This window comes from Eleutherodactylus coqui, chromosome 3 (assembly GCF_035609145.1).
Source record: "Eleutherodactylus coqui strain aEleCoq1 chromosome 3, aEleCoq1.hap1, whole genome shotgun sequence".
NCBI classification, from domain to species: Eukaryota; Metazoa; Chordata; class Amphibia; order Anura; family Eleutherodactylidae; genus Eleutherodactylus; species Eleutherodactylus coqui.
The window spans coordinates 314769202-314794238 of record NC_089839.1 but is presented as its reverse complement, the minus strand read 5'-3'; the positions used below and the strand labels follow the sequence as shown (position 1 = coordinate 314794238).

Sequence of the window (25037 nt, the reverse complement as noted above, 5' to 3'; positions counted from 1 at the left end):
TAGTCAATCCTCTTTAGTTGATGGTCTTGGCACTTGCTGGACTTTCTTTGCCGCACTGAAGCTGACTTCACAGCAATTGAACCTCTCTCCTTGAACTTCTTGATGATCCAATAAATGGTTGATTGAGGGCTCCGGCATACTTGCGTTTATCTTGCAGGTTTTTGTTCACGCGATTGTCAATCGGACCTACTAATGTTAAAAACGCATCGCACAAAAATTGCAGAGCGCCAACTTGTGATGCGTTTTCCACATTAGAAAGTCCCATTGACAATCGCGTGAAAAAAACGCGCAAGAAAAACGCAAGTGTGCCGGAGCCCTGAGGGTGCCTTCACACCTGCGATCGCGATATTGCTGTGGTTTTTTTAACACAAATGTCAATGTTTTTTTCTAATGTTAAAAATGTATCACACAAAAATCGCAAGTTTGTGCTTTGCGATTTTTGTGCGACGCGTTTTTAACATTAGAAAGTCCTATTGACAATCACGTTAAAAAACGCAGCAATATCGCGATCGCAAGTGTGGAGGCACCCTCAGGAGCAACCTTACAAGTAGCAATGTCCTTGCCTGTAAAGCCCCATTGATGCACAGCAATGATGACCGCACGTGTTTCCTTGGAGGTAACTATGGTTAACAGAAGAGGACAAGGATTTCAAGGACCAATCCCCTTTTAAGGCCACCGATCTGCTCTTGATAAAATCAATCAGCAAGACGGAGTGATATCAGCTGCCTCGTTCTTGTTAACACTTTCTCCTGCTCCAACGAGAAGATCACTGAAATAATGTTAGCAGGTCATTTTGTGGCAGGGACGAAATTCAGTAGAAATAGGTTTTTTGTAATTAAGTTCATTTTCCTGGCAAGGAAAGACTTTACAGTTTATTGCAAGTCATCTGATCAGTCTCAATAACAATCTGGAGTTAATGAACTGAAGCCGCAAACTTCGTTGTAACCAAAATTGGGTCAGTCTCAAAACTTTTGGCCATGACTATAAAGTTTTTTTTGTTACCAAATTGAAATATTTTCCGAATTCTGCACCTGCCGGACGAGCTCCTTAATACTGAGTCATCCAGCACCAAGGATCCAACAGACATGTGTGACAGTAATAAGCCAAAGTCAAATGTTGGGTGGAGTTGTTACCCTTTACTGATACAAATAGTTACAGGCCAAAAACCTAATCAAAACCATCTCACTATTCCACCCCCCTCATCAGGCGCCGGAGCCCGGGTACACATACAACCTGCTATAAGAGATGGGGGTGAGGGGCGGAGCTGTGACAACCTCCTATTCATTTACATGGCTAGTTGTCAGACTAAAGATATGAAATCTAAAAATTATTGTCTGAGCGCTGCAGAGGATTGCCGTCTGTCGATTGCTTCGTGAGGTTCTCTGTCGCGGTTTGGTTGATGGCGTTCGCTCTGTGCTCGTTGATGCTGCTGCTCATGGTGTCCCTCACTGTGGTCAATATTACGGAGCTTCCCCGGTTTATCTTTATTGTCTTGTTCTTCTTCGGGGCCCGGAGGTTCTGCCCCTGGCCGCTGTTCTGGTTTTACATCTGTGGCGTTGTGTCTGAAAGTTTCATTCTGTTATAAAGGAAAGTAGAGGAAATATTCAACATAAGCAAATTCAAACGATCTGTCCTGCTCTATTATCACTACTAGGAAGATACAATGTATCCGTACAGCTCTACTATACATCTACTATCACTACTAGGAAGATACAATGTATCCGTACAGCTCTACTATACATCTATTATCACTACTAGGAAGATACAATGTATCCGTACAGCTCTACTATACATCTATTATCACTACTAGGAAGATACAATGTATCCGTACAGCTCTACTATACATCTATTATCACTACTAGGAAGATACAATGTATCCGTACAGCTCTACTATACATCTATTATCACTACTAGGAAGATACAATGTATCCGTACAGCTCTACTATACATCTATTATCACTACTAGGAAGATACAATATATCTGTACAGCTCTACTGTAATCTATTATCACTACTAGGAAGATACAATGTATCCGTACAGCTCTATTATACATCTATTATCACTACTAGGAAGATACAATGTATCCGTACAGCTCTACTATACATCTATTATCACTACTAGGAGGATACAATGTATCCGTACAGCTCTACTATACATCTATTATCACTACTGGGAAGATACAATGTATCCGTACAGCTCTACTATACATCTATTATCACTACTAGGAAGATACAATGTATCCGTACAGCTCTACTATACATCTATTATCACTACTAGGAAGATACAGTGTATCCGTACAGCTCTACTGTACATCTATTATCACTACTAGGAAGATACAGTGTATCCGTACAGCTCTACTGTACATCTATTATCACTACTAGGAAGATACAATGTATCCGTACAGCTCTACTGTACATCTATTATCACTACTAGGAAGATACAGTGTATCCGTACAGCTCTACTGTACATCTATTATCACTACTAGGAAGATACAATGTATCCGTACAGCTCTACTGTACATCTATTATCACTACTAGGAAGATACAATGTATCCGTACAGCTCTACTATACATCTATTATCACTACTAGGAAGATACAATGTATCCGTACAGCTCTACTATACATCTATTTGCAATCTCCCATTGCAAAGGATGAGCGGGGAGGAGAGGACAGGTGAGCCTGCGATGGGGAGGGAGGGGAAAGGGGCGACGGCACGGTAGTCTCGGCGTATATGCGCCGGGGTCCATGCCGTCTAAACGGGCACACAAACGTTTGATTTGTGCGCCTGTTCAACAGTTTAATCTCTCCCAATGTAGCGTATATCGGTTGGCCGTGAAAGCGGCGGCCAATATACGCTTGTGGGAATTAAGCCTAATAGCTATATCATCCCTACTAGGAGGATACAATGTGTTTGTGCAGCAGACGTACGCCATTGGCTTCCTGTTGCTATGTACATAAATTGACTTTTTTTACCATTTTATTCTGAGTAATATTTGCATAAAAGCTACAATTTTGACAATAGTCTTCGTAATAGGTGGAGATGATGGCGGCTTCCACATAGGGGAAGTGAAGGTAGCTGAAAGGGAGCCGGATATGGAAGGTGAGACGGCCGCACCTGTGAGACAGAAAACCATCATCATTACAGAGTATTCAGGGGCCTGGCATGAGAAGCAGCCGCTGCCACCCACCTGTCGTAGACCAGGAAGTCGTCCTTGCTGCCATCCAGGATCTTCCACACGTCCTCCTGGTCGGGCAGCTGCTGGTAGACGGGTATTCCCGCTGGAGCGCTCCTCTTCAGCTCCGGGAACATATGCTTGGACAGGAAGCTCTGGTCATTGACAATAATGTAACTTATGTTGGTGAGCCCCCGATCGGCCAGCTTGTCACGCAGCGGACCCATGCTGAAAGACAAGAACGTCACCTCATGACTACAGCACCATCCTAATGTGTAACGCAGTCTAAGCAACATTCTAATATATTGGTGTTTCAGGTCCTCAAGATTTGTGCTTGCTGTCAGTGAATGAAAATGTGTCCATACCAAAGTGGAAGAACATGTAGATGCAATGTGGCCCCTAGGAAAGGAGGTACTGTTCAGGTTAATGTGCTGTGATCCTTCTCCACCAGTCCTACGAAGTTAACAAACAAGGGTGTGGGGAAAGCAGATGGGGGGCAAACATGTCCCCCTGTCCCAGGCGATCAGGTGTGTCGTCACTTTAACCAGCAGTAAAGCTTTGCTATGGACCCCCTGACCACTGTGTATCCTCTGGGCTATTCGGATAGCTGCTGGGTTTGGTATCACTGCAAGAGCTTGGGGTCCAGAGCAGTGACCGCGGTAGAGCAGACAGCGCCACCTTCGTCTGTGAGTTGTGTCTGGTATTGCAGCTCAGCTCCCATTCACTTCAATGCAGTTGAGCTGCAATACCATACACAACCCAATGGAAAAGGGTGGCGCTGTGTTTGGAAGTAAGTAGTCATATTTTTCTAACCCTGAACAAGCCATTTAATTCTGTGGGGCTCAAAGGGGGAAAAAAATAGGGGTCCTCTACTGTAGAGCAATGATTGAGGGGGGCCTGACATGTCTCAGTGACTTGCTAGAAAACGCCTGAACCTCCACTGTCACATTATGTATGGACTCCCAGTATCCCAGCGCAGCAGCGGGATTACATGGCGGACTGTCAGGAAAATGCACACATGAAAGGATGTATCGCCCTCCAGTGGTCACACTTCAGTATGACACCCAGCATGGTTGCTAAGACTGATGTAACACAGTATCACCATGAATACTACTTATTGCCTAACAGTGGTATACATCAGTTCCATCACTGTACAAAATGTATCATATGATCCCTGACCCCAGGAGCTCACAATCTAATCCCCCCATCACACACAATGTATCACTCCCATCATCCCTGACCCCAGGAGCTCACAATCTAATCCCCCATCACACACAATGTATCACTCCCATCATCCCTGACCCCAGGAGCTCACAATCTAATCCTCCCATCACACACAATGTATCACTCCCATCATCCCTGACCCCAGGAGCTCACAATCTAATCTCCCCATCACACACAATGTATCACTCCCATCATCCCTGACATCAGGAGCTCACAATCTAATCCCCCCATCACACACAATGTATCACTCCCATCATCCCTGACCCCAGGAGCTCACAATCTAATCCCCCATCACACAATGTATCACTCCCATCATCCCTGACCCCAGGAGCTCACAATCCAATCTCCCCATCACACAATGTATGACTCCCATCATCCCTGACCCCAGGAGCTCACAATCTAATCCCCTCCCCATCATACACAATGTATCACTCCCATCATCCCTGACCCCAGGAGCTCACAATCTAATCCCCCTATAACACACAATGTATCACTCCCATCATCCCTGACCCCAGGAGCTCACAATCTAATCCCCCATCACACAATGTATCACTCCCATCATCCCTGACCCCAGGAGCTCACAATCTAATCCCCCCATCACACACAATGTATCACTGCCATCATCCCTGACCCCAGGAGCTCACAATCTAATCCCCCCATCACACAATGTATCACTCCCATCATCCCTGACCCCAGGAGCTCACAATCTAATCCCCCCATCACACACAATGTATCGCTCCCATCATCCCTGACCCCAGGAGCTCACAATCTAATCCCCCCATCACACACAATTTATCACTCCCACGATCCCTGACCCCAGGAGCTCACAATCTAATCCCCCCATCACACACAATGTATCACTCCCATCATCCCTGACCCCAGGAGCTCACAATCTAATCCCCCCATCACACAATGTATCACTCCCATCATCCCTGACCCCAGGAGCTCACAATCTAATCCCCCCATCACACACAATGTATCGCTCCCATCATCCCTGACCCCAGGAGCTCACAATCTAATCCCCCCATCACACAATGTATCACTCCCATCATCCCTGACCCCAGGAGCTCACAATCTAATCCCCCCATCACACACAATGTATCGCTCCCATCATCCCTGACCCCAGGAGCTCACAATCTAATCCCCCCATCACACAATGTATCACTCCCATCATCCCTGACCCCAGGAGCTCACAATCTAATCCCCCATCACACACAATGTTTCACTCCCATCATCCCTGACCCCAGGAGCTCACAATCTAATCCCCCCATCACACACAATGTATCACTCCCATCATCCCTGACCCCAGGAGCTCACAATCTAATCCCCCCATCACACAATGTATCACTCCCATCATCCCTGACCCCAGGAGCTCACAATCTAATCCCCCCATCACACACAATGTATCACTCCCATCATCCCTGACCCCAGGAGCTCACAATCTAATCTCCCATCACACACAATGTATCACTCCCATCATCCCTGACCCCAGGAGCTCAAAATCTAATCCCCCCATCACACACAATGTATCACTCCCATCATCCCTGACCCCAGGAGCTCACAATCTAATCCCCCCCATTACACACAATGTATCACTCCCATCATCCCTGACCCCAGGAGCTCACAATCTAATCCCATCACACACAGTGTATCACTCCCATCATCCCTGACCCCAGGAGCTCACAATCTAATCCCATCACACACAGTGTATCACTCCCATCATCCCTGACCCAGGAGCTCACAATCTAATCCCATCACACACAATGTATCACTCCCATCATCCCTGACCCCAGGAGCTCACAATCTAATCCCCCCATCACACACAATGTATCACTCCCATCATCCCTGACCCCAGGAGCTCACAATCTAATCCCATCACACACAGTGTATCACTCCCATCATCCCTGACCCCAGGAGCTCACAGTCTAATCTCTTTATCAGACAGAATGTATTATGCTGCGTTTAGACTGAATGAATTGCGCGCTTCTTGTTCAGTTTCGGTCGGCACATAACTCAGCGCCGGCGCGTTCGGTCATGGCGCACTTTAGGCACCGGTTGGCGAGCTGACGGTTCCCATCGTTATACGCTTCGCTTCTGTCTTTACGGAATATAAAGTTACAATCTAAGTAAATCTCCCTCAAACACAGAGTGATTCCCCAGAGCGCAGCGGTGGGTGGGCTCTGTGCGGACCCCATCTGATGGGTGTAGACATACCACCAGGGTTATATGCGTCCACCTGCCGTCATCCGGGTCCGCGGCCCGCGCCGCTGGTAAATACGACCTTTGTCCGGTTAATATTTACACCACATTTCAGCAAGCAGAGGTTCTGCCTGGCGGATCCGTCTGGTGTCACTGAACGCCGTGACATGCCATGCTATAGACCGGCGGGCGACACGGACAGATGGCGATGGGTGGAGTCACCTGCTGACTTACTGCTAAGGAACAGCGCAAAATATATGAGATTTCTGAAGTCAGTGGCATCTGCGATGGCGGAAAGTGATGCGGCTTCATGCGACCAGCAGCACAGGATGGCGATAAATGTCTTTAGCCACACCCATTTTAAAAATGGCGCAGTATATGTTTTAGCATATTTCCCAGTAACATCAGTACTTACTTGGCAGCCTGGACGAGGCAGAAGCCGCAGCTGGCCTGGAGCAGCGCCACCACCGCCACCTGCCCGATAGACCTGCCCATCGGCTCCTCGTCCGCGACGCTCCAGGGAGGCGGCGGCTTACAAAACGATGTATCGTTGCTCGCTGAGAGGACCGAAGTCAGGAGCCCCAGGAGGGAGGCGATAAATAGAGACGGACCCCTCATCATAAGACCTGGAGAAAAAGAACAGCGCTGCTCATTGTCACCTCCTTAAAGGGGCAGGAGCCCCAAAAATACTGCTTAAAGGGAATGTATCACCTGTAAACTAAACCCAGGTGTTCTGTTTTCTTTATTCTGTTTTTAGTTTCTGATGGTCGATATTTCTTTAGCATTCTGCCTTCTGTATTTGGCTGTGAGGCGCCCCCTTATCTGTATGTGACTATGCAGCCATCTTGCCTGAGATGCAGTTGCAGATATGCTTTACAGCAGCCTCATGGGCCATTGCAGACAGTGAATCCATTGACTTCTATGGTAGACTGTCCTAGATATATGCAGGGGGGCAGAGGAGGTGAACTGTGACCGTCCCATATAGACTTCTATGGGAGAGTGCTGTGGGCATGCTTGGTGACCTTATGCAGGGAGGGGAGGAGGTGAGCCATGGCCATCCCATATAGCTTTGCATGGAAGTGTGATGTGGGCATGCTCTCTGACCTGTGCAGGGAGTGGGAGGAGGTGAGCTGTGACATCACCTATCGTGAATGGTGGATTATGTGTTATCTATATATAGGTGTCTCTTCTCAGTGTAATCCTGTCTGTGCAGGGAGGGGAGGAGGTGAGCTGTGACTATTGTGAATGGTGGCTGTGTTATCTATATCTTGGTGTCTCCTCTCAGTGTAATCCTGTCTGTACAGGGAGGGGAGGAGGGGAGCTGTGACTATTGTGAATGGTGCCTCCTGTGTTATCTATATATAGGTGTCACCTCTCAGTGTAATCTTGTCTGTACAGGGAGGGGAGGAGGTGAGCTGTGACTATTGTGAATGGTGGCTCCTGTGTTATCTATATATAGGTGTCTCCTCTCAGTGTAATCCTGTCTGTACTTGGAGGGGAGGAGGTGAGCTGTGACTATTGTGAATGGTCGATCCCGTGTTATCTATATATAGGTGTCTCCTCTCAGTGTAATCCTGCCTGTACAGGGAGGGGAGGAGGGGAGCTGTGACTATTGTGAATGGTGCCTCTTGTGTTATCTATATATTGGTGTCTCCTCTCAGTGTAATCCTGTCTGTGCAGGGAGGGGAGGAGGTGAGCTGTGACTATTGTGAATGGTGGATCCTGTGTTATCCATATATAGGTGTCACCTCTCAGTGTAATCTTGTCTGTACAGGGAGGTGAGGAGGTGAGCTGTGACTATTGTGAATGGTGGCTCCTGTGTTATCTATATATAGGTGTCTCCTCTCAGTGTAATCCTGTCTGTACTTGGAGGGGAGGAGGTGAGCTGTGACTATTGTGAATGGTCGATCCCGTGTTATCTATATATAGGTGTCTCCTCTCAGTGTAATCCTGCCTGTACAGGGAGGGGAGGAGGGGAGCTGTGACTATTGTGAATGGTGCCTCCTGTGTTATCTATATATTGGTGTCTCCTCTCAGTGTAATCCTGTCTGTGCAGGGAGGGGAGGAGGTGAGCTGTGACTATTGTGAATGGTGGTCCTGTGTTATCTATATATTGGTATCACCTCTCAGTGTAATTCTGTCTGTACAGGGAGGGAAGGAGGTGAGCTGTGATTATTGTGTATGGTGGGTCCTGTGTTATCTATATATAGGTGTCTCCTCTCAGTGTAATCCTGTCTGTACAGGGAGGGGAGGAGGGGAACTGTGATTATTGTGAATGGTGGCTCCTGTGTTATCTATATATTGGTGTCTCCTCTCAGTGTAATCCTGTCTGTGCAGGGATGGGAGGAGGTGAGCTGTGACTATTGTGAATGGTGGATCCTGTGTTATCTATATATTGGTATCACCTCTCAGTGTAATCCTGTCTGTACAGGGAGGAAAGGAGGTGAGCTGTGACTATTGTGAATGGTGCCTATTGTGTTATCTATATATAGGTGTCTCCTCTCAGTGTTATCCTGTCTGTACAGGGAGAGGAGGAGGTGAGCTGTGTCTATTTTGAATGGTGGCTCCTGTGTTATCTATATATAGGTGTCTCCTCTCAGTGTAATCCTGTCTGTACAGGGAGGGGGGAGGGGAGCTGTGACTATTGTGAATGGTGGCTCCTGTGTTATCTATATATAGGTGTCACTTCTCATTGTAATGCTGTCTGTACAGGGAGGGGGGGAGGTGAGCTGTGACTATTGTGAATGGTGGTGCTGTGTTATCTATATATAGGTGTCTCTTCTCAGTGTAATCCTGTCTGTACAGGGAGGGGAGGAGGTGAGCTGTGACTATTGTGAATGGTGGATCCTGTGTTATCTATATATAGGTGTCACCTCTCAGTGTAATCTTGTCTGTACAGGGAGGGGAGGAGGTGAGCTGTGACTATTGTGAATGGTGCCTCCTGTGTTATCTATATATAGATGTCTCCTCTCAGTGTAATCCTGTCTGTACATGGAGGGGAGGAGGTGAGCTGTGACTATTGTGAATGGTGGATTCTGTGTTATCTATATATTGGTATCACCTCTCAGTGTAATCCTGTCTGTACAGGGAGGCGAGGAGGTGAGCTGTGACTATTGTTAATGGTGCCTCCTGTGTTATCTATATATAGGTGTCTCCTCTCAGTGTAATCCTGTCTGTACATGGAGGGGAGGAGGTGAGCTGTGACTATTGCGAATGGTGGATCCTGTGTTATCTATATATAGGTGTCACCTCTCAGTGTAATCTTGTCTGTACAGAGAGGGGAGGAGGTGAGCTGTGACTATTGTGAATGGTGGATCCTGTGTTATCTATATATTCGTATCACCTCTCAGTGTAATCCTGCCTGTACAGGGAGGGGAGGAGGTGAGCTGTGACTATTGTGAATGGTGCCTCCTGTGTTATCTATATATAGGTGTTTCCTCTCAGTGTAATCCTGTCTGTGCAGGGAGGTGAGCTGTGACTATTGTGAATGGTGGTCCTGTGTTATCTATATATAGGTGTCTCCTCTCAGTGTAATCCTGTCTGTACATGGAGGGGAGGAGGTGAGCTGTGACTATTGCGAATGATGGATCCTGTGTTATCTATATATAGGTGTCACCTCTCAGTGTAATCTTGTCTGTACAGGGAGGGGAGGAGGGGAGCTGTGACTATTGTGAATGGTGCCTCCTGTGTTATCTATATATAGGTGTCTCCTCTCAGTGTAATCCTGTGTGTACAGGGAGGGGAGGAGGTGAGCTGTGACTATTGTGAATGATGGTGCTGTGTTATCTATATATAGGTGTCTCCTCTCAGTGTAATCCTGCCTGTACAGGGAGGGGGGAGGTGAGCTGTGACTATTGTGAATGGTGGCTCCTGTGTTTTCTATATATAGGTGTCTCCTCTCAGTGTAATCCTGTCTGTGATGATAATAAGATGACAGCTGATAGGGTTTCATTACAGAATAGGAAGTGTCAGACTATTATGAGGCTTAGTGGTCAGTGTGCAGGGAGTGGAGGAGGTGAGCTGTGCCGGACTATTATTAGGCTTAGTGGTCAGTGTGAGAACTGCAGGAGTTTAAGGTTTTTTTTTTAGATTGTGATATCAAGATTAAAAAAAAAATCACCAAAAGTTCAAGATATGTTTAACATAAAAAAATGGGTTGTACAAGAGGTCCTTTCCCTTTAACGGACCCGGAGGCATGTATGTGTAATAAACAACTTATCAGCAAACCCTGAAGCCTGCGGGTCCAGCTGGCCGGTCTGCGGCGGCCTCACTGCTCCCACACATACCAAACAGCCATGGCTCTATCCCATATCTCAGGGGCAATGTGTGATCGGTTAGGCAAACACTCAGGTAGCAGGAGTTTTGTGCTGGGGGTCTTCCAGATGTCTCGGAGCGTCATGTTGGGGGTCATTCACTAATAACCGCTTACAGGAACATTGCTGCGTTCCCAGATCTGCGGTCACCTGTAATTCCCGGCGTCCATTCCTGTCTCCCCTCCCAGATTCAGCTAAACATTTTATTTTGTTTTCATTTTGCAGCATTTTTTATTGATTTATGTAGCAAAAAAAGAGTAAAAAATGCGTCCAGCGGGATAATTCCTACACTCAGGTAATAATCCGCCCGTCCCCGTACTCACAGTCTGATCTGCTCCGCACCGCGTCCCTCCAAGGGGCTTTTGCAGCAGTTTGTGGCGCAATCTGTCCAGGACTCTGGCCCTTTATCCCTGGGGGCCGGCCCGGGCCCCATCCCCCACCACAGGGGCTGCAGCGGGGGTCACGCTGGAAGCTGCACCTACACTAACTGCTGGACTTGTACTAATGGTCATCTTCTGTTATTTGGGGAATGTTGTAACTACGGCGCCATATTGTAATGTCAGTGGCCAGAAACAAAGTATAGAAGGCGGTGATGTCAGCAGGACATGCTACACTGCAATACACTGCAATACACTGCAATACATTACAGCCTATACAATAATACAATATCCTACACATTATACACTCTGGGCTCTACTGCACTTCTCACTACCTAATACTATTCTATGCCAAATGATACACGGATGGTATATACCAGTACAGTATATACAGGGGTGGTATAGTGATGGTACAGAAGAGGATGGTATATACCAGTACAGTATATACAGGGGTGGTATAGTGATGGTACAGAAGAGGATGGTATATACCAGTACAGTATATACAGGGATGGTATAGTGATGGTACAGAAGAGGATGGTATATACCAGTACAGTATATACAGGGGTGGTATAGTGATGGTACAGAAGAGGATGGTATATACCAGTACAGTATATACAGGGATGGTATAGTGATGGTACAGAAGAGGATGGTATATACCAGTACAGTATATACAGGGGTGGTATAGTGATGGTACAGAAGAGGATGGTATAAACCAGTACAGTATATACAGGGATGGTATAGTGATGGTACAGAAGAGGATGGTATATATCAGTACAGTATATACAGGGGTGGTATAGTGATGGTACAGAAGAGGATGGTATAAACCAGTACAGTATATACAGGGGTGGTATAGTGATGGTACAGAAGAGGATGGTATAAACTAGTACAGTATATACAGAGGGGGTATAGTGATGGTGCAGAAGAGGAGGGTATATACCAGTACAGTATATACAGGGGTGGTATAGTGATGGTACAGAAGAGGATGGTATATACCAGTACAGTATATACAGGGGTGGTATAGTGATGGTACAGAAGAGGATGGTATATACCAGTACAGTATATACAGGGGTGGTATAGTGATGGTACAGAAGAGGATGGTATATACCAGTACAGTATATACAGGGGTGGTATAGTGATGGTACAGAAGAGGATACCATATACAAGTACAGTATATACAGGGGTGGTATAGTGATGGTACAGAAGAGGATGGTATAAACTAGTACAGTATATACAGAGGGGGTATAGTGATGGTGCAGAAGAGGAGGGTATATACCAGTACAGTATATACAGGGGTGGTATAGTGATGGTACAGAAGAGGATGGTATATACCAGTACAGTATATACAGGGGTGGTATAGTGATGGTACAGAAGAGGATGGTATATACCAGTACAGTATATACAGGGGTGGTATAGTGATGGTACAGAAGAGGATGGTATATACCAGTACAGTATATACAGGGGTGGTATAGTGATGGTACAGAAGAGGATGGTATATACCAGTACAGTATATACAGAGGTGGTATAGTGATGGTACAGAAGAGAATACCATATACAAGTACAGTATATACAGGGGTGGTATAGTGATGGTACAGAAGAGGATGGTATAAACCAGTACAGTATATACAGAGGGGGTATAGTGATGGTACAGAAGAGGATGGTATATACCAGTACAGTATATACAGGGGTGGTATAGTGATGGTACAGAAGAGGATGGTATATACCAGTACAGTATATACAGAGGTGGTATAGTGATGGTACAGAAGAGGATGGTATAAACCAGTACAGTATATACAGAGGTGGTATAGTGATGGTACAGAAGAGGATGGTATTTACCAGTACAGTATATACAGGGGTGGTATAGTGATGGTACAGAAGAGGATACCATATACAAGTACAGTATATACAGGGGTGGTATAGTGATTGTATATACTGTACTGGTTTATACCATCCTCTTCTGTACCGAGGGGGTATAGTGATGGTACAGAAGAGGATGGTATATACCAGTACAGTATATACAGGGGTGGTATAGTGATGGTACAGAAGAGGATACCATATACAAGTACAGTATATACAGGGGTGGTATAGTGATGGTACAGAAGAGGATGGTATAAACTAGTACAGTATATACAGAGGGGGTATAGTGATGGTGCAGAAGAGGAGGGTATATACCAGTACAGTATATACAGGGGTGGTATAGTGATGGTACAGAAGAGGATGGTATATACCAGTACAGTATATACAGGGGTGGTATAGTGATGGTACAGAAGAGGATGGTATATACCAGTACAGTATATACAGGGGTGGTATAGTGATGGTACAGAAGAGGATGGTATATACCAGTACAGTATATACAGGGGTGGTATAGTGATGGTACAGAAGAGGATGGTATATACCAGTACAGTATATACAGAGGTGGTATAGTGATGGTACAGAAGAGAATACCATATACAAGTACAGTATATACAGGGGTGGTATAGTGATGGTACAGAAGAGGATGGTATAAACCAGTACAGTATATACAGAGGGGGTATAGTGATGGTACAGAAGAGGATGGTATATACCAGTACAGTATATACAGGGGTGGTATAGTGATGGTACAGAAGAGGATGGTATATACCAGTACAGTATATACAGAGGTGGTATAGTGATGGTACAGAAGAGGATGGTATAAACCAGTACAGTATATACAGAGGTGGTATAGTGATGGTACAGAAGAGGATGGTATTTACCAGTACAGTATATACAGAGGGGGTATAGTGATGGTACAGAAGAGGATGGTATATACCAGTACAGTATATACAGAGGGGGTATAGTGATGGTACAGAAGAGGATGGTATATACCAGTACAGTATATACAGGGGTGGTATAGTGATGGTACAGAAGAGGATGGTATAAACTAGTACAGTATATACAGAGGGGGTATAGTGATGGTGCAGAAGAGGAGGGTATATACCAGTACAGTATATACAGGGGTGGTATAGTGATGGTACAGAAGAGGATGGTATATACCAGTACAGTATATACAGGGGTGGTATAGTGATGGTACAGAAGAGGATGGTATATACCAGTACAGTATATACAGGGGTGGTATAGTGATGGTACAGAAGAGGATGGTATATACCAGTACAGTATATACAGGGGTGGTATAGTGATGGTACAGAAGAGGATGGTATATACCAGTACAGTATATACAGAGGTGGTATAGTGATGGTACAGAAGAGAATACCATATACAAGTACAGTATATACAGGGGTGGTATAGTGATGGTACAGAAGAGGATGGTATAAACCAGTACAGTATATACAGGGGTGGTATAGTGATGGTACAGAAGAGGATGGTATATACCAGTACAGTATATACAGAGGTGGTATAGTGATGGTACAGAAGAGGATGGTATAAACCAGTACAGTATATACAGAGGTGGTATAGTGATGGTACAGAAGAGGATGGTATTTACCAGTACAGTATATACAGAGGGGGTATAGTGATGGTACAGAAGAGGATGGTATATACCAGTACAGTATATACAGAGGGGGTATAGTGATGGCACAGAAGAGGATGGTATATACCAGTACAGTATATACAGTGGTAGTATAGTGATGGTACAGAAGAGGATGGTATATACCAGTACAGTATATACAGGGGTGGTATAGTGATGGTACAGAAGAGGATGGTATATACCAGTACAGTATATACAGAGGTGGTATAGTGATGGTACAGAAGAGGATGGTATATACCAGTACAGTATATACAGGGGTGGTATAGTGATGGTACAGAAGAGGATGGTATATACCAGTACAGTATATACAGAGGGGGTATAGTGATGGTACAGAAGAGGATGGTATATACCAGTACAGTATATACAGAGGGGGTATAGTGCTAGTACAGAAGAGGATGGTATTTACCAGTACAGTATATACAGAGGGGGTATAGTGATGGTACAGAAGAGGATGGTATATACCAGTACAGTATATACAGAGGGGGTATAGTGATGGCACAGAAGAGGATGGTATATACCAGTACAGTATATACAGTGGTAGTATAGTGATGGTACAGAAGAGGATGGTATATACCAGTACAGTATATACAGGGGTGGTATAGTGATGGTACAGAAGAGAATACCATATACAAGTACAGTATATACAGGGGTAGTATAGTGATGGTACAGAAGAGGATGGTATATACCAGTACAGTATATACAGGGATGGTATAGTGATGGTACAGAAGAGAATACCATATACAAGTACAGTATATACAGGGGTGGTATAGTGATGGTACAGAAGAGGATGGTATATACCAGTACAGTATATACAGGGATGGTATAGTGATGGTACAGAAGAGGATGGTATATACCAGTACAGTATATACAGGGGTGGTATAGTGCTAGTACAGAAGAGGATGGTATTTACCAGTACAGTATATACAGAGGGGGTATAGTGATGGTACAGAAGAGGATGGTATATACCAGTACAGTATATACAGAGGGGGTATAGTGATGGCACAGAAGAGGATGGTATATACCAGTACAGTATATACAGTGGTAGTATAGTGATGGTACAGAAGAGGATGGTATATACCAGTACAGTATATACAGGGGTGGTATAGTGATGGTACAGAAGAGAATACCATATACAAGTACAGTATATACAGGGGTAGTATAGTGATGGTACAGAAGAGGATGGTATATACCAGTACAGTATATACAGGGATGGTATAGTGCTAGTACAGAAGAGGATGGTATATACCAGTACAGTATATACAGGGGTGGTATAGTGATGGTACAGAAGAGGATGATATATACCAGTACAGTATATACAGGGGTGGTATAGTGCTAGTACAGAAGAGGATACCATATACAAGTACAGTATATACAGGGGTGGTATAGTGATGGTACAGAAGAGGATGGTATAAACCAGTACAGTATATACAGGGGTGGTATAGTGATGGTACAGAAGAGGATGGTATATACCAGTACAGTATATACAGCGGTAGTATAGTGATGGTACAGAAGAGGATGGTATATACCAGTACAGTATATACAGAGGGGGTATAGTGATGGTACAGAAGAAGATGGTATATACCAGTACAGTATATACAGAGGGGGTATAGTGATGGCACAGAAGAGGATGGTATATACCAGTACAGTATATACAGGGGTGGTATAGTGATGGTACAGAAGAGGATGGTATATACCAGTACAGTATATACAGGGGGGTATAGTGATGGTACAGAAGAGGATGGTATATACCAGTACAGTATATACAGGGGTGGTATAGTGATGGTACAGAAGAGAATACCATATACAAGTACAGTATATACAGGGGTAGTATAGTGATGGTACAGAAGAGGATGGTATATACCAGTACAGTATATACAGGGGTGGTATAGTGCTAGTACAGAAGAGGATGGTATATACCAGTACAGTATATACAGGGGTGGTATAGTGATGGTACAGAAGAAGATGGTATAAACCAGTACAGTATATACAGAGGTGGTATAGTGATGGCACAGAAGAGGATGGTATATACCAGTACAGTATATACAGGGGTGGTATAGTGATGGTACAGAAGAGGATACCATATATAAGTACAGTATATACAGGGGTGGTATAGTGATGGTACAGAAGAGGATGGTATAAACCAGTACAGTATATACAGGGGTGGTATAGTGATGGTACAGAAGAGGATGGTATATACCAGTACAGTATATACAGGGATGGTATATTGCTAGTACAGAAGAGGATGGTATATACCAGTACAGTATATACAGGGGTGGTATAGTGATGGTACAGAAGAGGAGGGTATATACCAGTACAGTATATACAGGGGTGGTATAGTGCTAGTACAGAAGAGGATGGTATATACCAGTACAGTATATACAGGGGTGGTATAGTGATGGTACAGAAGAGGAGGGTATATACCAGTACAGTATATACAGGGGTGGTATAGTGATGGTACAGAAGAGGATGGTATATACCAGTACAGTATATACAGGGGTGGTATAGTGATGGTACAGAAGAGGATGGTATATACCAGTACAGTATATACAGAGGTGGTATAGTGATGGTACAGAAGAGGATGGTATATACCAGTACAGTATATACAGGGTTGGTATAGTGATGGTACAGAGGAGGATGGTATATATCAGTACAGTATATACAGGGATGGTATAGTGATGGTACAGAAGAGGATGGTATATATCAGTACAGTATATACAGGGATGGTATAGTGATGGTACAGAAGAGGATGGTATATATCAGTACAGTATATACAGGGATGGTATAGTGATGGTACAGAAGAGGATGGTATATATCAGTACAGTATATACAGGGATGGTATAGTGATGGTACAGAAGAGGATGGTATATACCAGTACAGTATATACAGGGGTGGTATAGTGATGGTACAGAAGAGGATGGTATATACCAGTACAGTATATACAGGGTTGGTATAGTGATGGTACAGAGGAGGATGGTATATACCAGTACAGTATATACAGGGGTGGTATAGTGATGGTACAGAAGAGGATGGTATATATCAGTACAGTATATACAGGGATGGTATAGTGATGGTACAGAAGAGGATGGTATATATCAGTACAGTATATACAGGGATGGTATAGTGATGGTACAGAAGAGGATGGTATATATCAGTACAGTATATACAGGGATGGTATAGTGATGGTACAGAAGAGGATGGTATATACCAGTACAGTATATACAGGGGTGGTATAGTGATGGTACAGAAGAGGATGGCATATACAGGGTTGGTATAGTGATGGTACAGAAGAGGATGGTATATACCAGTACAGTATATACAGGGGTGGTATAGTGATGGTACAGAAGAGGATGGTATATACCAGTACAGTATATACAGGGATGGTATAGTGATGGTACAGAAGAGGATGGTATATACCAGTACAGTATATACAGGGGGGGTATAGTGATGGTACAGAAGAGGATGGTATATACCAGTACAGTATATACAGGGGTGGTATAGTGATGGTACAGAAGAGGATGGTATATACCAGTACAGTATATACAGAGGGGGTATAGTGATGGTACGGAAGAGGATGGTATATACCAGTGCAGTATATACAGGGGTGGTATAGTGATGGTATATACGGGGCGCAGTTTTTAACAGCGGAATGTTTTGCGTTGTTTTGGGAGATGTAATCTTACGATTTTGATTTAAAGACCCGCGATCTGCCCGGGTGCGGAGTTCGTGCCCCATAAGGATACGATCGTGTTGGCGCAGACTATTTCCGTCCTGAAGGGTCCCTCGCGCTGCGGCTTACAGCGATTAGTGCTGCACTTCAAACACTGTAGTACATCTCTACTGATGTCAGCGCGGCGCCCGGAGGAGCGCCAAACGTGGCGGTGGAAATGCTGCGATCTTCTAATATTGTCGCTCTCTTTTAGTGCGTTTCAGCGCTTTTTTAACGCCCTTTATAACCCAGTGTAATAATGCGGTGCAGCAAAAGGCGCCATCGAATGTGTCTGAAAACGCCATTCAAAAACGTTTTAAACCGCGTGTTTTACCAGACGCCCGTTTTGGAGCAGCCATAGCCTGCGCATCGGTCGGGTTTACCGCAGTCCTGCAGCATCTGAATACACCCAGATTGTTTTCACGTTTTACCGTTTGGCGCCTCCTTCTAATTGGACGCAGATAAATGCGCAGTATTGTGGGCGTTGGCTTTCCCCAATTCTCCACATCTCGGCCATCTTAACAAACTGGCTGAGATGGCGCGGCGCCCGTCCTGAAGTATTGCTGCAGGCTTACAAAGTCCTGCCAGGAACAGACGCAATGGTGATGATGGGAAGATTATTCGGAGCACACACTGAACTTCCTGTTTGTGATCAGAGGTGTAACCTGAAGCTGCCGCCCCAATGACAAAGCTTCATTCATAGTATGGCTTCGCAATATGGGAAAGAGACACTTTATGGGCCCGCTGCGCCCTCAGCGCCCCCTATAGTTACGCCCATGCTTGTGGTGGGATCCTATGGACGCTCTGGCGGCTGCAGGGTGGTCTGATATAGGGCCATCATCACACGGGTGAATGTGCATCTGTCACCGCAGAGCGCAGCGCGTTTACGGGAGGAACTGGTTTTTGCAGTATAATTTACTGTCATTTTTCAGCGCATGTGGCAGAAGATATGCGCCGATTGAAATTGTATTCATTTGCGCATCCCCATTAACTTCTAGGGGGACTTCTGGGGCGCAAATGCACGAGAAAATACAGCGCGCCACTTTTATTTTGCCCAACCGAAATGTGCAGAAAAATTCCACATGTGAACTGAAATCATGAGGTTCTGTTATCCGCGAATTGCGTGCGAATACGCCCGTGTGACGCCGGCCAACGTGCTGATTGGGACTCGTTGGATAACAGCGCCCTAAGGGGTTAATGGGAGGGGCTTACACGATGCATTACAATCAGTGGACGGCCAGGCGCAGACCCCGCGGACCCCCAATAATAAATGTTAGGGATACGTTTTGGTTTCTGCGCTCATTTAAAATCAGATCCGTTAAACAAGCAACAAAAGCGGAACCAATCAGGAACCTTTCCGCTCCGCCATCTGGAACAATCCGGAACACGCGGACCGATCTCCTCCGTTCGCTTTCTGTTCTTTTATTGGAAAAAAAACGGAAAACAGATGGAAGAAAACAGAAGCGCGGAAAATCCCACTGAAGTCAACGAGCAGCGAAACGGAAAACAATACCGCTGAATTAAAGGAGCCCTAACGGCAGGACGCCACGTAACGCCTCACTGCGTCTGCACTTTGACAGAAGAAGAATGGCGCAAAACCAGAGAGAAGCTTCTGTATCTACAGGGAACAACGGAAAGTTACAACGTTACATCAACAGGCTGGAAAACTGATACAATGTAGCAAGAGCTCAGCGCTGCAATCAGGATGGAGACAGCATGCGTTTTAGCTTCTGAATCTGAACTATTTATGTTCCCATTCATTGACAGCAAGCAGAGATCATGAAAATGGTGAAGAATTGAGTCAGAAAGTTGGAGAACTTTTCTTTGTACAAGAATTTAGTTTAATTTCCAGAAACTGATAAGCGTGTGCCGCCCGTTGTGTCCTCGCGTGCCGCCCGTTGTGTCCCCGCGTGCCGCCCGTTGTGTCCTCGCGTGCCGCCTGCGATCCATCCGACATCCGCAGTAATGACAACATTATTACAGCTCATGCTGCCAGGGATCTCCCCCCTTCCTGTTAGTGAGATGGTACGGTCCACCTTGAAGAGTGCTGGGAGGACTGAAGGATGAATGAAGAATCCATGTGCCTGCAGTGAGGTGAGGACTGCTGCTCAGAGGGGCAGGGCGGGACTCTGGGGTAGCAGAGTGGAGTTTGTCACTTAACCCAACTCGGTATTATATCTACGTCGTCACGTCTTCCAACGAAAATACCGGATTGTTATACAAAGGTACAAAAGAGGGCGCAGCGCTGGGGTTACATAGGACTGCCGGTAGGGCTGGGGTTACATAGGACTGCCGGTAGGGCTGGGGGTACATAGGACTGCCGGTAGGGCCGGGGTTTATAACTCTGCTGTATGTCTATGCGGGAGAGAAAACCGGATCCGACAGTTCTAATTAAATTATATCAGACTACAGCGGGTCGTCTGCGGTCAAGGAAAATGTGCGCAATGGTGGAAACGGTGTAAAATAATAATCAGTACTATTAGATCCCCGGCTGTTGTATCGCCGCCGCAGGCACGGGTGTCATCGCTGAGGACCTTCATGGTTTCCCACCATTGTCCAACTCGCTCCTAATCGCGGGCGGCCTGCGGTCGGGTTCACAATGCCGTCATTGATGTCCGTTCATCATTGTCCTCGGAACTGAGCAACAGAGAAACCTGAACTAAGGTGACCGGATTATCCCAGGGTCAAAGCAGGACAGATGGGTGTGGTCAGAGGCGGAGCAGATGGGTGTAGTCAGAGGCGGAGCAGATGGGTGTAGTCAGAGGCGGAGCAGATGGGTGTAGTCAGAGGCGGAGCAGATGGGTGTAGTCAGAGGCGGGGCTTATCACAAGGTCTGATTTTACATCTGTCATTATAAAAAGTACAGGACCGGTACAATAAAGGCAGGGAGCGCTGGTGCCAGCGGCCTGTAGTGGCCTCACCTGACCAGGTCACTGGGAAGCGCTGACGCCAGGAAGACTTCAAAGGAGGTGAGGGGGAGCGCCCACATAGTATGGAATCGGCTACGGATTTTGACAGTTTTTTTGGATGCGGAAATTTCTGCGGTGGACATTTCGCCACATGTGAGCACGCCCTAAAGTCAGCTTGAGGTACGCTGCCACGTGCAGAGTGGCCTCAGTAGTAATAGTGACGCCCACTGTGGCCCCAGTAGTAATAGTGACCCCCACAGTGGCCCCAGTATTAATAGTAACCCCCACAGTGGCCCTCAGTAGTAATAGTGATCCCTCAAAACGATCTACTCACCCTTCTCCTGGTCTTCAGAGCACGGCTGCTCCTTTGCTTGGCATTCCTGCGGGTGGAAGTGTGTGCGCACAGACGCCTCCTTTTGCGGAACCAAGGAAGAGAGATCTGGGGAGGAGGATCCCAGGGGCACACACTGCCGTCAGCACGTGCACCCGTCACAGCACCGCTGAGTGAGTACCAGCCGGGGAGTTGCAGCACTCCGGCTGGTAATCATCTTCATGGTGACCCAGCATCCCCAAAGGAGGATCAATGGTTGTCTCTCTTGGGACCCTGGGGCAAGCGGGACTGTCCCATCTAAATCGAGACGTCTGGTCACCTTATATAAACGGACCCAGACAGCGTTGGACGAAACCCAATGACTAGAACGGAGTCTGTTTGGCTTCTGGCATGCGGATGAAGTAGTGCAGCATGCAGTGTCATCCTCCCCAGGGTCACGCTGGTGGTGAACGCCTTATAATAAAAGCCGAGACGTCTCGTCTAGTCATGGTCTTCATGGTCCTATAATAGTCATGTAGTCCTAATAGAGGAACCCAGCAGGTGGCTTAACTTACCGATGTGATGGTGTAGAAGTACGAGGGCGGTTGCGCGCAGCTGCTCTCATGTCCTCTCTTATGTCTGCTAGGCCTCTGCTGGGTGCTGATCAACAGCCTCTCACATGGTCACATGTTGGGGGCAGCTTAAGGTACGTGTACACGGGGCGAATATCACTGGAAACAGCAAATTGCGGTGATAATTGTCCCAAGTAGATGCGGCGCTGAGCGAGAAATTACTTATGCTGCTCTCATGCCCTCTCTTATGTCTGCTAGGACTCTGCTGGGTGCTGCGGAGCAAACGCTGCTCTCATGTCCTCTCTTATGTCTGCTAGGCCTCTGCTGGGTGCTGCGGTGCACTCTCTTCTCTCGTGTCCCCTCTTATGTCTGCCAGGCCTCTGCTGGGTGCTGCGGAGCACATGCTGCTCTCATGTCCTTTCTTATGTCTGCTAGGCCTCTCCTGGGTGCTGCGGTGTACACGCTGCTCTCATGTCCCCTCTTATGTCTGCCAGGCCTCTGCTGGGTGCTGCAGAGCACACACTGCTCTCATGTCCTTTCTTATGTCTGCTAGGCCTCTCCTGGGTGCTGCAGTGTACACACTGCTCTCATGTCCCCTCTTATGTCTGCCAGGCCTCTGCTGGGTGCTGCGGAGCACACACTGCTCTTGTGTCCTCTCTTATGTTTGCTAGGCCTCTGCTGGGTGCTGCAGAGCACATGCTGCTCTCATGTCCTCTCTTATGTCGGCTAGGTGCTGTGGAGCACACGCTGCTCTCATGTCCTCTCTTATGTCTGCTAGGCCTCTGCTGGGTGCTGCGGAGCACATGCTGCTCTCATTTCCTCTCTTATGTCTACTAGGCCTCTGCTGGGTGCTGCGGAGCACACGCTGCTCTCATGTCCTCTCTTATGTCTGCTAGGCCTCTGCTGGGTGCTGCGGAGCACACGCTGCTCTCATGTCCTCTCTTATGTCTGCTAGGCCTCTGCTGGGTGCTGCGGTGTACACACTGCTCTCATGTCCCCTCTTATGTCTGCTAGGCCTCTGCTGGGTGCTGCGGAGCACACGCTGCTCTCATGTCCTCATTGAGCCTTTTTGTCAAAGAATAAGGGCCATCAGAATCCCCAATCATGGTGCTGCTGTTGGGACAGAGAAGGTCAGCAGCTCTAATCCTCACTATAGTCCTAGAATGATGGCGTCTGTGCAGAGACAACTACTGATCTGTCGTCTTTGTGTTTCAGCCGCAGTCCTGCGCCATGAGCTCCCCGTTGACCCGCCTCAGTCACATCACTCTCCAGGTCTCCAACCCCCAGAAGATCATCACCGACCTGGTGGCCAAGTACAGATTCAGAGTGTTTGCCGCTCGCGGTTTGGACGGCGTCGCCCCTTGTCAGGTGGCATTAAGAAATGAAAAAGTTGTGTTCGTGGTTAATGACTCTTCCAAGAGCTCGGCGCTGCTCTATGACGCTCCGGATCCCCTGCCGTCCCCCAACACAGCCTGCAACATCAGCTACGAGGTAGAAGACGTGCCAGGATTATGCCAGCAACTGGTCAAGAATGGCTGCCACTTGTTAGTGCCACCCAGCCAGCTTCACAGCGATGCCGGCCCCGTGTCCTACTGCGTGGTCAAGTCCATACTAGGGAATGTGAGACACACGCTTCTAGACCGCTCCCGCTATATGGCCGCCTTCCTTCCAGGCTTCCAGCCCATCGAGAACAAAGAAAATGACGGTTCTCCGGCGACTGTCACGCACATAGATCACGTAACTTACGCCTGTCCGCGGGGCACCACGCCACGGGTAATGGAGTGGTACAGTCGGTGTCTAGGGTTCAAGCACTTCCCTCTCCGAGAAGAAGAGGACCCAAATCAGGGAGTTGAAATCAGTGGCCCCCAGATAGGGCTGCGCTTGACCTCCGTAGAGTGCCCGGGGCGGGCAGAGGTGGGCAAGATTGTGATGGCAGAATCGCTACCCCAGCGAGGGCAGAACCAGATCGACCAGTTCCTCCTCCACCATAAAGAAGGTGGGATCCAGCATGTTGGCCTCTTGACGCCGGACATCTTCCGAGCTGCGAGGGACCTCGCCAATAGTGGGGTTCTCTTTGCTAGTCAGCCCACATCGTATTATAATGACCCCCAGAAGGAGGCGCAGATCCTCCGCGCCGGGTTCACGCCGCAGCAGCTCTTACACTTCGGGATCTTGCTGGACTCTTGCACCAAATTCCAAGCCCAGAAGGACGAGGGACAGAAGATCCTCCTGCAGGTCTTTGCGGAGCCCCTGTTCTCCAAAGACTCGTTCTATCTGGAGCTGATCGAGCGCAGGGGGGCACAGGGGTTCGGCGAGGGGAATATTCGCGCTCTGTGGCACTCCATGCAGGATATGATGGATGACTTGAGCCAGAAGGTGCATGAAGAGGCGGTGACGCAGTAACAGCGGGTCTGCCAAAAATAAGACATTGGCTTATATTAATTTTTGCGCCAAAAGAGGGAGTGTCTTATTGTCAGGGGGACGTCCTATATCACTCACCTAGCAGACGGCGTTCAGGACCCTCGCCCTGCTCTGTCCCTGCTGCAGGCTTCCATATCCTCCTTCACGCTGACAGAGCAGTTTTTCCTGGTAGCAGAGCTTGAATACCCCGCCTCCAGCAAGCTAATGCTCTGATTGGTTAATCCAGAGCAGCTGACACTGAAGAACTACAAGTCCCAGGGGACTCTCCCTCCAACGCTGCGCTTCTGTGATCATCTAATAAACGTTATTCTATAAATGGCGCCGGGCGTTTGTG

The 25037-nt window shown here is 46.9% G+C and overlaps 2 protein-coding genes across 4 annotated transcripts; one reads left to right on the top strand and one right to left on the bottom strand.

Annotated features, from left to right (window-relative positions):
• Positions 1 to 955: 955 nt before the first annotated feature.
• On the bottom strand, positions 956 to 22304 carry LOC136622020 (selenoprotein Pb-like). 2 transcript variants are annotated; one of them, XM_066597990.1, is made up of 5 exons: positions 22286 to 22304; positions 7012 to 7222; positions 3189 to 3401; positions 2974 to 3115; positions 956 to 1576 (listed from the first exon to the last, which is right to left on the bottom strand). In XM_066597990.1, the coding sequence occupies exons 2-5, from the start codon at positions 7215 to 7217 to the stop codon at positions 1328 to 1330; spliced, it is 810 nt and encodes a 269-aa protein (XP_066454087.1). In that variant the 5' UTR covers positions 7218 to 7222; positions 22286 to 22304; the 3' UTR covers positions 956 to 1327. The 2 variants fall into 2 exon arrangements, with proteins under 2 accessions (XP_066454087.1, XP_066454086.1); XM_066597989.1 differs by lacking the exon at positions 22286 to 22304 and adding an exon at positions 11233 to 11382 and having other exon boundaries at positions 957 to 1576.
• Positions 19812 to 25017, top strand: HPDL (4-hydroxyphenylpyruvate dioxygenase like). 2 transcript variants are annotated; one of them, XM_066597987.1, is made up of 2 exons: positions 19812 to 20585; positions 23498 to 25017. In XM_066597987.1, exons 1-2 carry the CDS (start codon positions 20559 to 20561, stop codon positions 24683 to 24685), a joined length of 1215 nt encoding a protein of 404 aa, XP_066454084.1. In that variant the 5' UTR covers positions 19812 to 20558; the 3' UTR covers positions 24686 to 25017. The 2 variants fall into 2 exon arrangements, with proteins under 2 accessions (XP_066454084.1, XP_066454085.1); XM_066597988.1 differs by lacking the exon at positions 19812 to 20585 and adding an exon at positions 21369 to 21460.
• Positions 25018 to 25037: the final 20 nt, after the last annotated feature.

Coding starts and splice junctions, on each gene's coding strand:
- LOC136622020 (XM_066597990.1), bottom strand. CDS start 7,217: ATGATGAGGGGTCCGTCTCTATTTATCGCCTCCCTCCTGGGGCTCCTG. Junction 3,116..3,188: donor GACTTCCTGGTCTACGACAG/GTGGGTGGCAGC, acceptor TCTGTCTCACAG/GTGCGGCCGTCTCACCTTCC. Junction 1,577..2,973: donor ATATTACTCAGAATAAAATG/GTAAAAAAAGTC, acceptor CCTTTATAACAG/AATGAAACTTTCAGACACAA.
- HPDL (XM_066597987.1), top strand. CDS start 20,559: ATGAAGAATCCATGTGCCTGCAGTGAG. Junction 20,586..23,497: donor ATCCATGTGCCTGCAGTGAG/GTGAGGACTGCT, acceptor TTTGTGTTTCAG/CCGCAGTCCTGCGCCATGAG.